Below are 13,374 nucleotides of genomic sequence, written 5' to 3'. Positions count from 1 at the left end.
GAGGGCGCACCCCAGAAAGTGGGTCTGCCCCCACCCGACCCTCCCTTCCTAGATTCCGCTGACTGCCGCATCCCGGCTGTCCCGGACGCAACTTCCCGAGTGACTTTGGATGCCCCGCCCACCTCCGTCCCGGCCCCGCCTCCTCCCACCCCCCCCTTCCCGCGCTCAGTCTTTGGCTCCGCCCCCGAGTTCTCCCGCCCGCAGTTGTAACTGTTCTTCCCACCGGCCCCGCCCCCGAGCTCCCCAGCCCGCGGCTGTGAGTGGTCCTCATGCCGGCTCGGGCCCCGCCCCGCCCCCTCGCTCTCTCCTTGGCTCCGCCCCCGGGCTCCCCCGCCCGCGGCTGTAACTGTTGCGCCCTCCCGCCGCGTGCGTTGTCTTGGAGAGGGACGCGGAGACCACGCGGCGGCGGGCGCGGCGGGGCGGTGGCAGCGGAATAGAGACCCCAGGTTCAGTCCTCCCCCAGGGCGAGCCCCACAGAGTCCAGTCTCGCCTCCGCGCCGCGTGGGCCGTCCCAGGGCCGCTGCGGACGGCGCCGGCATGTCCGGCGAGGCGAGTACGCCCGGGGCCTCCCCCAGGGCCCCGCGTCCCGGGACCCAGAAGTCGTCCGGCACGGTGACCAAGAAGGGGGATCGCGGGGCCAAGGAGAAGCCGGTCCTTGTCCTGCCGCCGGTGGGCGAGGAGGAGCCCAAGAACCCCGGTAGGAGGGCGGGTGGGCATGGTCGCTGTGCGGGGCGCAGCGCCGGCCTGGAGCGCGCGGCGGGCGAACCGGGGGTCGCCGTGGGAGCTCCGGTGCTCGCCGTGGGAGCTCCGGTGCTGAGGCTCGCTGTGTTCAGCTGGTGCGTGTAACCAGCTCCTGCGTGGTGACCCTTATTAGGCGTGTGGCCCCGGGCACCCTTCTGTGTAGTGCGGACATGGGACATGTGAGGAACAAGGGAGCTGGCGGCGGGAAGGTGTTTTGTAAACTGCAAATTCCTTTGTTGATCCCACGAGCGTACATTGGGCACCCCTGTGCCCAGCTCTCTGCTCCATCTTGGCCTACAGATCACGGTTTCTCGCAGCCCAGCTCTTGAAAGTCAACTTGGCACAGCTTTGAATCGAACTCGATCCTAAAGAACCCACCCTGTGGTTTGGGACGCTGACAAACAGGATAAGGTGTGATAAGATGTATGAGAAGAAGGCCCCGGGGAGGGACACCAGGTGCGGGGAGGGGAACCTACCAGGAGGTGACTTTGAGTTGATTTTTATTTACTCATTCATTCAACAATTACTTTCTGGATGCGGAGGTGCACAGGGTCCATTCACACTCTGGGGAAAGAAAACCAGAGGAGTCAGCGTGTGGCTCTGTGTGTTGCAAGGGACAGAACCCCAGCCCACATAAATGATCCACAAAGGGGAATTTACTGGAAGTCTTTTTTTTTTTTTTTTAAAGTAGGCTCCACACCCAACGTGGGGCTCAAACTCATGACCCCAAGATCAAGAGATGTGCCCTCTACCAACTGAGCCAGCCGGCACCCCTGTTGGAAGGCTCCTTGATTCAAATCCAACCACTTTGAGAGGGACGGGGCTTGCTGTCCCTGGACCCACGGGAAAACCACTTGGGAAGAGGCTCTGATAGTCAGAACTTGGTCAGGGGCTACCTCCTCGTCAGGGTGGCTGGGGGGTGGGGAGCTGTGAGAGCTGGAGAAAGAGCATTTTCCAGAAGGAGAGACAAGACAATGTAGAATGTTTTACAGGTAGGAACCCAGCTGCATCCCCCCCCCCCCCACCGCTCTGTATAAACAGTGGAGAGGAAGGGAAGAGTGTGGAGGCAGGGAGGTGAATCCAGGCATTTCGCCAGTCCGCATGGGGGACAGTGGTAGTTGGGGTTGAGCAGCGAGGGAGAATGAGTTAGACTTCTTGAAAATAGTTTCCAAGTAGAAGCCGTAAGAACCAGTGGAGTCTCGGCTCGGGTGGGAAGTGAAGGGAGAAACGATTTCCAGGTTTCTGGGCTCGGCAGTAGGTGGGTTGAGGTGCCATCCGCGCAGACAGGAAAGCCTGAAGCAAGGGCACGTGGGAGAAGTCCCCCAAGGGGTGCCGTCAGCTGGACACCTGGGTGTGGAGCACCCAAGAGAGGGAAGGCTGGAGCTGGCACCTTGGGAGCTGCTGATGTCCGGGTGTATTTAAGGCCTGGGGAGGAAAGAGGTTCCCCTGGGGCAGCGGGGAGCCTGTGCAGAGAGGAGTGAAGCACTTGGAGGCATTGTTGGGGGGGAGCAGCTGGCAGAGAAGCTGACAGGTGGGAGAGAGTGGGCGTGGCGACCGCCCAGGGCAACACGGAGTGGCACTGAGGGCAGTGGTGGGTGGGGCAGATGCGGGGCTCAGGGCTCCAGCCGGGTAGAGAGTGATGGCGGCCGCAGGAAGGTTTAGAGATTTAGTGGAAACCCCATCTGGTGGCTTCTGTTTCTCAAGAAGTGCGAGGCAAGGTCAGCCGAGAGTGTGAGGAAGGAGTGTGGGAGGGACGGAGCGGGGACAAGCCCCCTTTAGAGCTTCACTGGCCACCAGGTAAAGGCTGCCTGAAGCGCAGGGAGCATTTCCATGTGCCCGTGAAGTTCTGCTGGGCAGCCCGGCTCCAGAGCAGAGGCTCTCAGCCGCCGGCCCTGGACCAGTAGCTTTGGCATCACCGGTTTGTTGTTAGCTTGTTAGAAATGCAAATTCACAGACTCCACCTGGCCCTCGGAATCAGGGTCTCTGGGGAGGGGGCCCAGGAAACTGTTTTGACCGGCTCTCCTGGCTTGTTCAGGTTTGAGAATCTCTGTTACAGAGAAGGGTGGTGGGAGCAAAGGGAGGAAGGGGTGAGGGGCTCCCCCAGCAGGGGGAACAGCCCGGAAGGCAGGCGGTGTGCAGGAGGTGGCTGTGCAAGGGGGTTCCCTGGGGCCCTGAGCCTCCTCTCAACCGCCTTGTCCCTGGAGCTGATGTGTCTTGTGCCCCTGTCCCCCCCCCCCCCCCCGCTCCGGTCTCGCTCCTTTGCCACGAGAACCTGTCTCGTCCCCACTTGTTCTGAGCACCTGCTTCCAGACCATCTGGGCCTCCGGGCAGGCTCCCGGGTGGTCAGCTGCACCGGTTCTCCTCCGGCTCGGCTCAGCACAGGCCGGTGGTGGTGCCCCGGGGGCTCCGGCTCCAGGCTGCCAGCACTTGGAAGAGCAGGCTGGTACCGGGCCAACCCTTCGGCCTCCAGACTCTCCCCTGCGCCAGGGACAGCCCTTCCCATCTTCAGGAACCACTTCTTCCTGGGATGCCCATGGGGAAGCGGGAAAGACCTCGGGTCCCTGAGGACTCCAGGTTGCATAGCCCTCAGGATGGGATGTGGGGATCGTCGGTCTGAATGAATGGGAGTCTTGAGTGAAGTGATGTTTCTAAAGCACTCAGAACAAACAAGTGCTATAAACACGTTGCTGCGTAAATAAAAGCCCGAGGCTCTGCGGCAGCTCGGTGTCCGTGTGGGGTGGGGGCGGGGTGACAGGTGCTCCTGGCTTCCTTCCCAGGCTCACGTCAGTCGGGCCTGGGCTTCTTTCCCCGGGTGACGCTGGGCCGTCCCAGCAAACAAGGGGCACGGGAGGAGGCCGGGCTGGGGACACTGTGGGAGGTGGAGCGCCCCCCTGCCCCGGGGCGGGGAGCGCAGCGCAAGCGGCCTTGACCCGTGGGTGGGTGGAGCCCCCAGCGCAGAGGGGAGGCGCCCGGCAGCCCCCTTTCTCCCGGGTCTGGGTTTCCCGCGGTTTGCCCTCAAGTGTCCCCAGCGTGGGTCTTTACCACGCATCTTAGATTAAAAACTGGCTGTAAGGATGCCGTTCCGGGAGGGGGGCGCCCAGCCGCCGCGGGGCCCGAAGCCCCGGGCGGCTGAGCCTGGGGACGCGTCGCCGGCGCGGTCCCCGTGGGCGCCCGCTGCTCTCTGCTGCCCCCCCTCCCCCCGGCCACGGCGGGCCCGGCCGCCCTCACCTCCCGCCGCCCCGCAGAGGAATACCAGTGCACCGGGGTCCTCGAGACGGATTTCGCCGAGCTCTGCACGCGCTCGGGCTACACGGACTTCCCCAAGGTCGTCACCCGGCCTCGCCCGCACCCGGCCTTCGTCCCCTCCGCCTCGATGTCGGAAAAGCCCGCCCAGGGTGAGTGAGTGCCAGGGGAGCCCCTAGGGGGCCTGCCGGGTGGCCCCCCTTCGCTGGGCGGGTCAAAGGCCGGGGGGGGGGGGCGCAGGGCAGGGGAGGCTTCCAAGTGGCGGGTGTGGAGGCGGGCGAGTCTCCCGCCTTCCTCCCCAAACCCTCGGCGACCCTGGCCCGGCCACACCTGGGGGCTACTGCCCTCTGGCCGCCCTGGGCCGGCGATTCTGTTTCCTCCCTCTTCACCCCGCTCCTTGCACCCCTGCCTTGCAGACGATCAGCGCCTGTCGGCGTCTTGCAGCCTCAACAGCCTGGAGAGCAAATACGTGTTTTTCCGGCCCACGATCCAGGTGGAGCTGGAGCCCGAGGACAAGTGGGTGAAGGAAATCTACATCCGCGGTGAGCCCCGCCCCGGGCCCGCCCCCCCTCGGTGCCCCCCCCCCCCCCGCCTCCCCCGCCCCGCGGACCTCCCCTCGTCCTGAGTCCCGACGCTCCCCCACCCCGCGGTGCCCCTCCGGCCCGGGTCCGCCCCCACCCCGCGCTGCCCCGCCCCCTGGACCAGAGTCCCGACGACGCCCGGCCCCCGCGCTGCCCCTCCGCCCTCAGTCCGCCTCCCACCTCCCGGCGGTGCACCCCCCCCCCCGCCCCCCGCCCCGCAGTCCCCCCACCACCGCGGACCCCCCTGGCCCGGTCCTGAGGCCCCTCCCTCCTCTTGCTGCCACAGGTTGGAGGGTCGAGGAGCGGATCTTGGGCATCTTCTCCAAATGTCTGCCCCCCCTCAGCCAGCTGCAGGCCATAAAGTGAGGGCACGGGGTGGGTGGGCCGGGGCGGGGGATAAAGAGCCGCGGGAGGCCCGGGACGGTGGAAGGGACGCCCGGGAGATCGTGTGGCTGGGGGGGACGCGGGGAAGGAGGTGAGCCTCCAGCTGGCTTCCGCACCTCCCAAGTCCAGCTTGTGGAAGGTGGGGCTGACGGATAAGACCCTGAGCACCTTCATCGCCCTCCTGCCTCTCTGCGCGCCCACGCTCAGGTCAGAGGCGGGAGGGCCCCAGGACGGACCTGGCGCCGGGGGTGGGGGGCCGGGAGCAGTTTGGGGAGATTGGCGGTGGCGTCCCTGGGGCGGGAGGGAGGTTTAGAAGCTCCAGTGTGACAAGGAGGGGGTCGCTTTTATGCCACACCAATGCCTAAAGAGACAGGTCTTGGGCCCCGACCCCTCTCCTCGCCACCACGACCACCCATGCTCTCTCTGGGGGTTTCCTGCCTGGGGTTGAACGCGGGACTAAGGGCTGGCTCTTCTCCTCCGGCATCGGTGGGGGAGGGAGAGGTTAGGGCAGATACTGCAGGGCCGCGTGGGCACTGTGGCGGTTCGTGGGGCAGGGAGTGGGGGCAGAGAAAGAGTGCCACCCCATTTCATGGCTGCTGGGCGGGGAGACAGGAGGGCTGCCTGGAGGAGGTGGTGCCGAGTTGTGGAGGAGGAATGGAGGGGGCAGGGGCCAGGTGGGAGGCGGTGTCGCTACAGGTGTGGGGCCTCGCACTCCTTCTGGAGGCTTCCCCAGCACCTTTGGTTTATCCTGCTTCACAGAACACACCCTCCGCGTTCCGGGGCTACGGGTCTTCCCCTGGTGGCCGGTGGGACGTTCCTGCAGGGCGGGGTTGGGTCTCCCTCAGCGGAGGAAACGTAATTTGTTTCCATCATGGGAACCGGAAACAAACCTAGGGATTCCTCTTAAGATACCAAAGTGAGTCAGATCGCCGAGGGCGAATAATTGAAAATGAACGTGATGACCTTTAGGTGAAGGAGGAGCCAACCGGAAAGGTAATGAATCTCCCGTGATAATAAACCGTGGGAGAGAACTTTCAAGTAGAGAAGCTTCTAGCCATTAGTTCAGTGTTCGTGGTGACTTGGAAAAGGGCCTGCGTTCTCCCAGCGCCTGCTGCTGCTGCGGGAGAAGCCAGGCTTGTGGGGGTCGCGAATCAGGTACACACTACGTGTCACGTGGGGGCTTCCAGCAACACCAGTTTATTGGTTTCTGGTTTCTGTGAGATAGACCTGGGTGCGGGTGTGGACGAGCTGGGTGCCCCCTGCCCAGGGTGTGTGTGTGTGTGGTGGGGGGATGGTTGTGGGGGTGGGGTGTGTGTGGTCCCTCGCGGTGGTGGGGGTGGCCCGGTGGGCCCACAGGAAGCTGGCGGCTGGGGCTGGAGCACCTGCCGCCCAGCTGACCTAGTGACCGCCTCCGTGGGGCTGCAGTAGGAGGGAGGGCTCTCCGGGCCAGTCTGGCCGTCTGGATGCCCCCCCGCCCCGCAGGGGATCCCAGAGAGGGCCAGAGAGCTCCCGACGCAGGGGCCACGGTCCTTTTGTGACCTAGAAGCGACACCTCATTACTTGTGCCATATTCCATTCAGTAGGAAGGGGGTCACTGGGTCCAGCCACACTGGGGGGGGGGGAGTGGGGGGACTACACCAGGCATGGGTACCAGGAAGGTGGGATCCCGAAATCCTTTCAGAGGCCACCTCACCACCGGTCACTAGCGCTGGCGAGTGATCCCATTCACATGGCTACACTTACGAATTTTCATGTTTAAAAAAAATATTTTAATAATTTTGAGAGGGTGTGCCCGTGCACAAGTGGGGGAGGGGCAGAGAGGAGAGACGGAGCCCCAAGCAGGCCCCACCCCATCAACGCAGGGCCTGATGCGGGGCTCCGTCTCCCCAACCGAGAGATCAAGACCTGAGCCGAGATCGAGTCTGTGGCTTGACCGAGCCCCCCCCCCCCGGGCCCCCCAGCACTTGTGGGTTTTTAGTCTACAGAACTGTCAGTGTAATTTCCTACACAGGAGGGAGGGCCACCCTTGGGCTGTTTCCAAGCTGCTCCCCAGAGACCCACACGTCCTGTCCGACCCCCTCCCTCCTCTGGCCCCAGTGGTGCCGCCAGGTCCTCAGATCTCCCCCGTCCTCAGGAAGGTGTCTCTGGAGGGCAACCCGCTGCCGGAACAGTCCTATCACAAGCTCATGGCCGCGGACAGCCCGTGAGACTGCTTTTCCTCCCCCCCTTTCTTAGGGCCCGTCCCCCGGACCAGGTCAGCCCTGGTCCACCCTGTCCTGCCCCCTGACAACCCCCCAGGCACCCTCCGCTCCTGCCCCTCCGCCCTCGGACCGTTGCGCCCTCTTTACGCGCCGAGTTCACCGCTGGGCTCCCCGGGGGCGCGGCCCCCCGTCCCCAGCCAGCCTGCTCTCCCTCCGCGCGCAGGATCGCGCACTTGTCTCTGCGGAACAACAACATCGACGACCACGGCGCGCAGCTGCTGGGCCAGGCTCTGTCCACGCTGCGCAGCTGCAACCGGACCCTGGTCTCGCTCAACCTGGCCTTCAACCACATCGGGGACGCGGGTGCCGGCTACATCGCGGACGTACGTGACCGGCGGGGACTGGAGGTGGAGGCGGGACGGCCGGGCCACAGGCTCACACGCGCCCCCGCCCCAGGGCCTCCGGCTGAACCGCGCCCTGCTCTGGCTGTCGCTGGCGCACAACCGCATCCAGGACCAGGGCGCCCTGAAGCTGGCCGAGGTGGGTGCGGCGGCGGGGCAGAGGCTGGGTCCCCCCCCCCCCCCCCGCCGGTGTCTGACCGTGGGCTGCTCGCCCCAGGTCCTGCGTCCCTTCGAGCTGACGCACACCGAGGTGGTGGAGCGCCGCCGCCTCCTGCTGGAGAAAGGCACGCAGGAGCGCTCGCGATCGGTGAGCCCCCAGCGCCTGCGGCCCCGCACGAAGCGCCCTCGCCCCCCCCCCCCCCCCCGCCCAACCCCGGCCTAGCGGGTCTGCTCTCCCTGCGGAGCCTCTCCTGCGGGGCGAGAGAAGAGACTAGATACCGCCCCGGGCAGCCGGCCACAGCCCGGGACCTGGGGCGCGTTCCCTAACCGGGGCCTGCGTGCTCGCCTGTGGCCCGGCTGCTCCGCAGCTCTGTCGCGGGGTCGCATGGGACAGTGCGCGCGGTGCACCTGCCTTAGTTCAGTGAAAGTCTACTGTTTTCCCTCCCGACGCGAGAGTCTGAGCCCCCAGCCCCGCCCCAGCCTCTCCCACTGCCACCTCCCTCCCCCACACCCCCAGGACTCCCAAACGCGCAGTTTCGGCTTTTAGGCGGGGAGATGGCGTGGGGGTGCGGTCAGTCCCGCCGCCAGCCGAGCACCGGGCTTCCCTTCACCCCTCCTCGAGGAAGGGGTGCTGGCTGCTTCTCCCATCCCCTCCCTTCCCCGCCCCCTCCCTTCCCCTCCCTTCCCCGCCCCCTCCCTTCCCCTCCCTTCCCCGCCCCCTCCCTTCCCCTCCCTTCCCCGCCCCCTCCCTTCCCCGCCCCCTCCCTTCCCCTCCCTTCCCCGCCCCCTCCCTTCCCCGCCCCCTCCCTTCCCCTCCCTTCCCCTCCCTTCCCCGCCCCCTCCCTTCCCCTCCCTTCCCCTCCCTTCCCCGCCCCCTCCCTTCCCCTCCCTTCCCCGCCCCCTCCCTTCCCCTCCCTTCCCCGCCCCCTCCCTTCCCCTCCCTTCCCCGCCCCCTCCCTTCCCCTCCCTTCCCCGCCCCCTCCCTTCCCCTCCCTTCCCCGCCCCCTCCCTTCCCCTCCCTTCCCCGCCCCCTCCCTTCCCCGCCCCCTCCCTTCCCCTCCCTTCCCCGCCCCCTCCCTTCCCCCGCCCCCTCCCTTCCCCTCCCTTCCCCTCCCTTCCCCGCCCCCTCCCTTCCCCTCCCTTCCCCTCCCTTCCCCGCCCCCTCCCTTCCCCTCCCTTCCCCGCCCCCTCCCTTCCCCTCCCTTCCCCTCCCTTCCCCGCCCCCTCCCTTCCCCTCCCTTCCCCTCCCTTCCCCGCCCCCTCCCTTCCCCTCCCTTCCCCGCCCCCTCCCTTCCCCTCCCTTCCCCGCCCCCTCCCTTCCCCTCCCTTCCCCGCCCCCTCCCTTCCCCTCCCTTCCCCGCCCCCTCCCTTCCCCTCCCTTCCCCGCCCCCTCCCTTCCCCTCCCTTCCCCGCCCCCTCCCTTCCCCTCCCTTCCCCGCCCCCTCCCTTCCCCTCCCTTCCCCGCCCCCTCCCTTCCCCTCCCTTCCCCGCCCCCTCCCTTCCCCTCCCTTCCCCGCCCCCTCCCTTCCCCTCCCTTCCCCTCCCTTCCCCGCCCCTTCCCCGCCCCTTCCCCTCCCTTCCCCTCCCTTCCCCGCCCCTTCCCCGCCCCTTCCCCGCCCCTTCCCCTCCCTTCCCCTCCCTTCCCCGCCCCTTCCCCTCCCTTCCCCTCCCTTCCCCTCCCTTCCCCTCCCCTCCCCCTCCCTTCCCCTCCCCTTCCCCTCCCCTCCCCCTCCCCTCCCTTCCCCACCCCCTCCCCTCCCCTCCTCTCCTCTCCTCTTCCCTCCCTTCCTCTCCCCTCCCTTCTGTGAGTGCAGCCTTCCTCCTCCCGACCTGGGGACTCCAAAACGGACCGTGAGAAGAACCTGCTGCTACAGGTCAACAGTGCTGCACTGGCGGAAAAGACAGACAAGACGCAGACAACCAAGACCCCGAAAGGCCTGAGCAAGAAGAAGGAGAAGTCAGGGGGGGTGGGTGTGCTGGAGCGCTGGGGGAACCGGGCTGGAGGGAGGAAGGCCGTGGAAGGTCCCGCGTGGGCCCCTTCCCAGCTGGGCTCCGTCCTGCCCGGGGAGGTGGGTTCCATCTGCGTCCTTACTGTACTGGCTGCCCAGGAATCGGTGAGGAAGGAGGAGAAGTCAGGGTCAGGGCAGTCGCCCACGCAAGGGACCCCCAAGAAAGAAGACCCCACGAAGTCAGGCAAAGGGAGTAAGTGCTGGTGCCCATTCGAGGCTCCTCTTCGGTGCAGGGGGAGGGCCGGCGGGGGCCGGACGGGAGGCCTGTCCTCCGCCTCCACGTGCGTTTTCTGGTGATGTCCTTCCGGCCCCATGTGGCCCCGTCCTGGCCCACTGCACTCCCCACGTTGTTTACCAAGAGAGGGGACCCCCGAGGCACTGCTCTGAGACGAGGACCGTCGTCGTCCTGGCCAGGGTGGTTCCTCCAGCTGTTCGGCTGCTCCCAACCCTTGGTGTGAGGGATTCCCACCCCCCCACCCCCCCACCCCCCCACCCCCCCCACCCCCCACCCCCCCACCCCCGGGCCCCATTCTCTCCGGGGCCCTTGGGTGGTCTCCGGAGTGGGCCCTGTGCATTCTGGCTCCCCTGCCCCCTGCCCCCTGCAGAGGTCACCGTCCCTGAGCAGAAAACAAGCAAGGGGAAAGGGCCCAAGACTGGGAACAAAGAGAAGCGCAGCTTCCTGCTGGAGTCGGAGGTGGGGGAGAGGTGGCGGGCGTGGGGGAGAGGTGGTGGGCGTGGGGGAGAGGTGGCGGGCGTGGGGGAGAGGTGGCGGGCGTGGGGGAGAGGTGGCGGGCGTGGGGGAGAGGTGGTGGGCGTGGGGGAGAGGTGGCGGGCGTGGGGGAGAGGTGGCAGCCTGGCCCCCTGGAGTGCTTGCCCCCCGCCCCGTCCCAAAGGTCTCTGGTCCCCCCCCCCCCCCCAGCCCCCCCCGCCCCGTCCCGTCCCAACCGGGCTCCTTGCGGGGTGGGGGAGAGCTCAGTGCTCCCTCTGTCCGGCTGGAGGAGGCCGCTCCCTCCCAGCCCCACGGCCACGGCCACACTGTCCCGCCGGCCCTGTGCCCCTCTCAGCTCCCCGGGAAGGCAGGGCTCTCGTGGTGCCGCCCCACCCTGTGCTCGGCTCCTTGAGCCCCTTTTTCTTTTGCCGCCCGAGCCTCCCTTTTCTCTCTCAACTTGGGGCGGCTCCCACGTTACTTCGGAACCTCCTGGGCTGACTCCACAGCGCCCGGCAGCCCCAGCCCTCCAGCTGTCCAAGGGTCTGTCTCTATCATCAGACCTCCTGCCCTAGGCAGGGAGGGGCCTCCCCTCTTTTGGGAGTTTTCTCTGGCACCGACACAAGATCCTACCAAGGAGGAAGGTCAGGTAGAGAGGGGCTGGGCTGCCTTCAAACATTGTTTTATTAAGTAGTCTCTGTGCCCAACGTGCGGCTCAAGCTCAGGACCCTGAGACCAAGAGTCGCACGCAGGCTCCTCCCCACGGAGTCAGCCGGGCACCCCAGGGGGCTGCCTTTCTGCCCCGGTCCGGTCCGGGTCCGTGGGTCGTCCTCTGTCTCCAGCACTGGGCCCTCCTCGCGCTGGCTGGTTGTTAGGAAAGCCCCAACTCCTCAGGCCTCCGCTCTGGCCATTTTCTCTGCCTGGAACACCTTCCGCCCCCTCTTTGCCTGGCAACCGTCACACGCCCCGCAAGCTTCCGCACAGGGGCCACCTGCTCCCGGAGAGGGGGCCGGGGGGGCCTCCTCTGTGCTCCGCACACCCTAGCTTCTCTCCACAGGGCTTGCCCATCCCTTCCCCTTCCCCTTCCCCTTCCCCTTCCCCTTCTGGCTCCCCCCTCACAGTGTTGCTTTTGGAGGGCATGGGCTTATTGTGTCTTTGTATCCCCAGCACCTAGGACAGAGCCTGGCCTATAGCTGGTCTCCAAAGCATGTATGTTGACTGACTGGTGGCCTGGGGGCTCGCTCCCTCTACTCTGCTGCAATTGGGATTATGCTTTAGCAGCTGGTTGCTGAAGCCACAGAGACGGTCAACCCGCTCCTGGAGCCGGTGGAGCACCGCGACGGGAAGGTTTTCGTGCCTGGGAACAAGGTCCTTTTGCACCTTAACCTCCTCCGTATGTCTGCCGAGCACCCCTGTCCTCCTGCCGTGAGGCCACCGGGGCCCCGTGCTGCCCTGGGGGTGCCCCCCCAACCCTACGGGGCAGAACACGGTCCTCCCATGGTTGGCCGTCACGAGGGTGGAGGCCCTCCTGCACAGGGTCTGGGGCGAGAGTAGGTCGGGCCGCGGGCCTGGCAGTTGGAGTGCAGGCAGGAAACCAGGTGGGCAGGCGGGAGAACAAGGCAGGAAGGCCGGCCGGGGTGGGGGGTGGGGCGGTGGGGAAGAGGGAGAAAGGGAGGGTGAGTGTGGGGGGGAGGAGCAGGAGGAGGAGAAGCAGGGGCAGGGGCTGGGTGGGAGGGGCACAGGTGCAGTGGGGCCACCTGGGTCGCTCCCTCTCCCAGGAAACCGCATCACGGAGGTGGGGCTGGAGGGCTTCCTGGCCACCGTGCAGTACCAGGCCCAGTTCTCCAAGTCCAAGAGCCCGTCCAAGGGCCCAGTGGGGCTGCTGCGGCTGTCCCTGGCGGTGAGTCCCCTGGCCCCTAACCTACCTTGTCCCGGGAAGCTTTGTCTTGCCGGAGGACTGACTTGCATCCCTTCTGTCCACTGTCCCCTTTCTTTCACTCTTCCAGAAAAACTGCTTCTCCCCACAATGTCCTGCGTACGCGACCATCCAGGAGCTGATGCTGCCACGGGCCCCCGTCACCAAGGCCAAGCCCAGGGAGGAGGAGACCACCTAGCCCCTCCCACCTGCCTCCCGGAGCCTTCGCAGCATCTCTGGTCCCTGCGTGGTGGGCTGGCCTCCCTGGGGGCGATCTCGATCGCTAGCAAACTCCACTGCTGTATGTTGCCCGTCGAGATTGTCTGAAAACTGTTCCAGAACTACTTGGAACGTTTGGACTCTGAGTCTGTTCATGTCTCGCGGCCAGAAGTGGCTGAAGGGCTTTCCCGTTCTTCCCCGGGCTGAGCTTGGCCCCTCCAGCCTGGGCGGGCCAGGGCCTGCTCCCGGCTTGCTCTCTCCATGCTGCCCGCAGGACCGCAGGGATTGTAACCCCTTCGCCCAGGGGAAGGGTAGGGCTCCAGGCCCCCACTCCTTTGGCAGCTGGCAGTCGCCCACAGGAGGCAAGGACTCCATAGAGGATGCGGAGTTGGCGGCTGATTTGAAGAGGGCTCTGTATCTACATAGTAAAGGCCAAGCCCTCCACCCAAACCCCAAAGCCATGGTTTGTGGAGGTGGGTGATGTGAAACCAGGGATGCCCGCATGGCAGGAAGCGGGGCTGCAGAGGAGCCTCAGAGCTGCCCCCCCCCCCCCCCATATCTCTACCTTCAGTGCTGCCTCAGGTGAGAGCACCTATGGAACAGATAACCTGTGGGACGCTGCCGGTGCTCAGAGGGGACTGGGCTGGCCTCTCCAGTCCTCCTCACGGCTCCCAGGCACCGTGTCGTAGGAAGTCTGGTGCCGGCTGCACCATAAGGCCCATGAGGCCGGCACGGAGGGCGTGCTGGGTCTGGGAGGGAGACCAGGAGACCGAGGGGCAAGAGAAGCCGTCCCTTGGTCCGCCCGTGAAGTCCGA

The 13,374-nt window shown here is 66.5% G+C and overlaps 1 protein-coding gene across 25 annotated transcripts; it reads left to right on the top strand.

Moving 5' to 3' along the window:
• The first annotated feature begins 328 nt into the window (after window positions 1–328).
• On the top strand, window positions 329–13,009 carry LRRC71 (leucine rich repeat containing 71). Of its 25 annotated transcripts, none has more exons than XM_043569503.1 (16): window positions 339–697; window positions 3,987–4,136; window positions 4,401–4,526; window positions 4,852–4,927; window positions 5,079–5,156; window positions 7,084–7,152; window positions 7,374–7,533; window positions 7,607–7,690; window positions 7,769–7,858; window positions 9,585–9,677; window positions 9,819–9,912; window positions 10,325–10,413; window positions 11,593–11,634; window positions 11,707–11,818; window positions 12,204–12,325; window positions 12,432–13,009. In XM_043569503.1, the coding sequence occupies exons 1-16, from the start codon at window positions 538–540 to the stop codon at window positions 12,537–12,539; spliced, it is 1,653 nt and encodes a 550-aa protein (XP_043425438.1). In that variant the 5' UTR covers window positions 339–537; the 3' UTR covers window positions 12,540–13,009. The 25 variants fall into 25 exon arrangements, 24 of the variants coding, with proteins under 24 accessions (XP_043425437.1, XP_043425441.1, XP_043425439.1 ...); XM_043569510.1 differs by having other exon boundaries at window positions 345–697; window positions 9,525–9,677; window positions 11,707–11,793; XM_043569498.1 differs by having other exon boundaries at window positions 345–697; window positions 9,525–9,677.
• Window positions 13,010–13,374: the final 365 nt, after the last annotated feature.

The sequence above is a fragment of the Prionailurus bengalensis genome, chromosome E4, assembly GCF_016509475.1.
Source record: "Prionailurus bengalensis isolate Pbe53 chromosome E4, Fcat_Pben_1.1_paternal_pri, whole genome shotgun sequence".
Lineage (NCBI taxonomy): Eukaryota > Metazoa > Chordata > Mammalia > Carnivora > Felidae > Prionailurus > Prionailurus bengalensis.
This window is presented reverse-complemented; position numbering and strand designations above follow the sequence as displayed.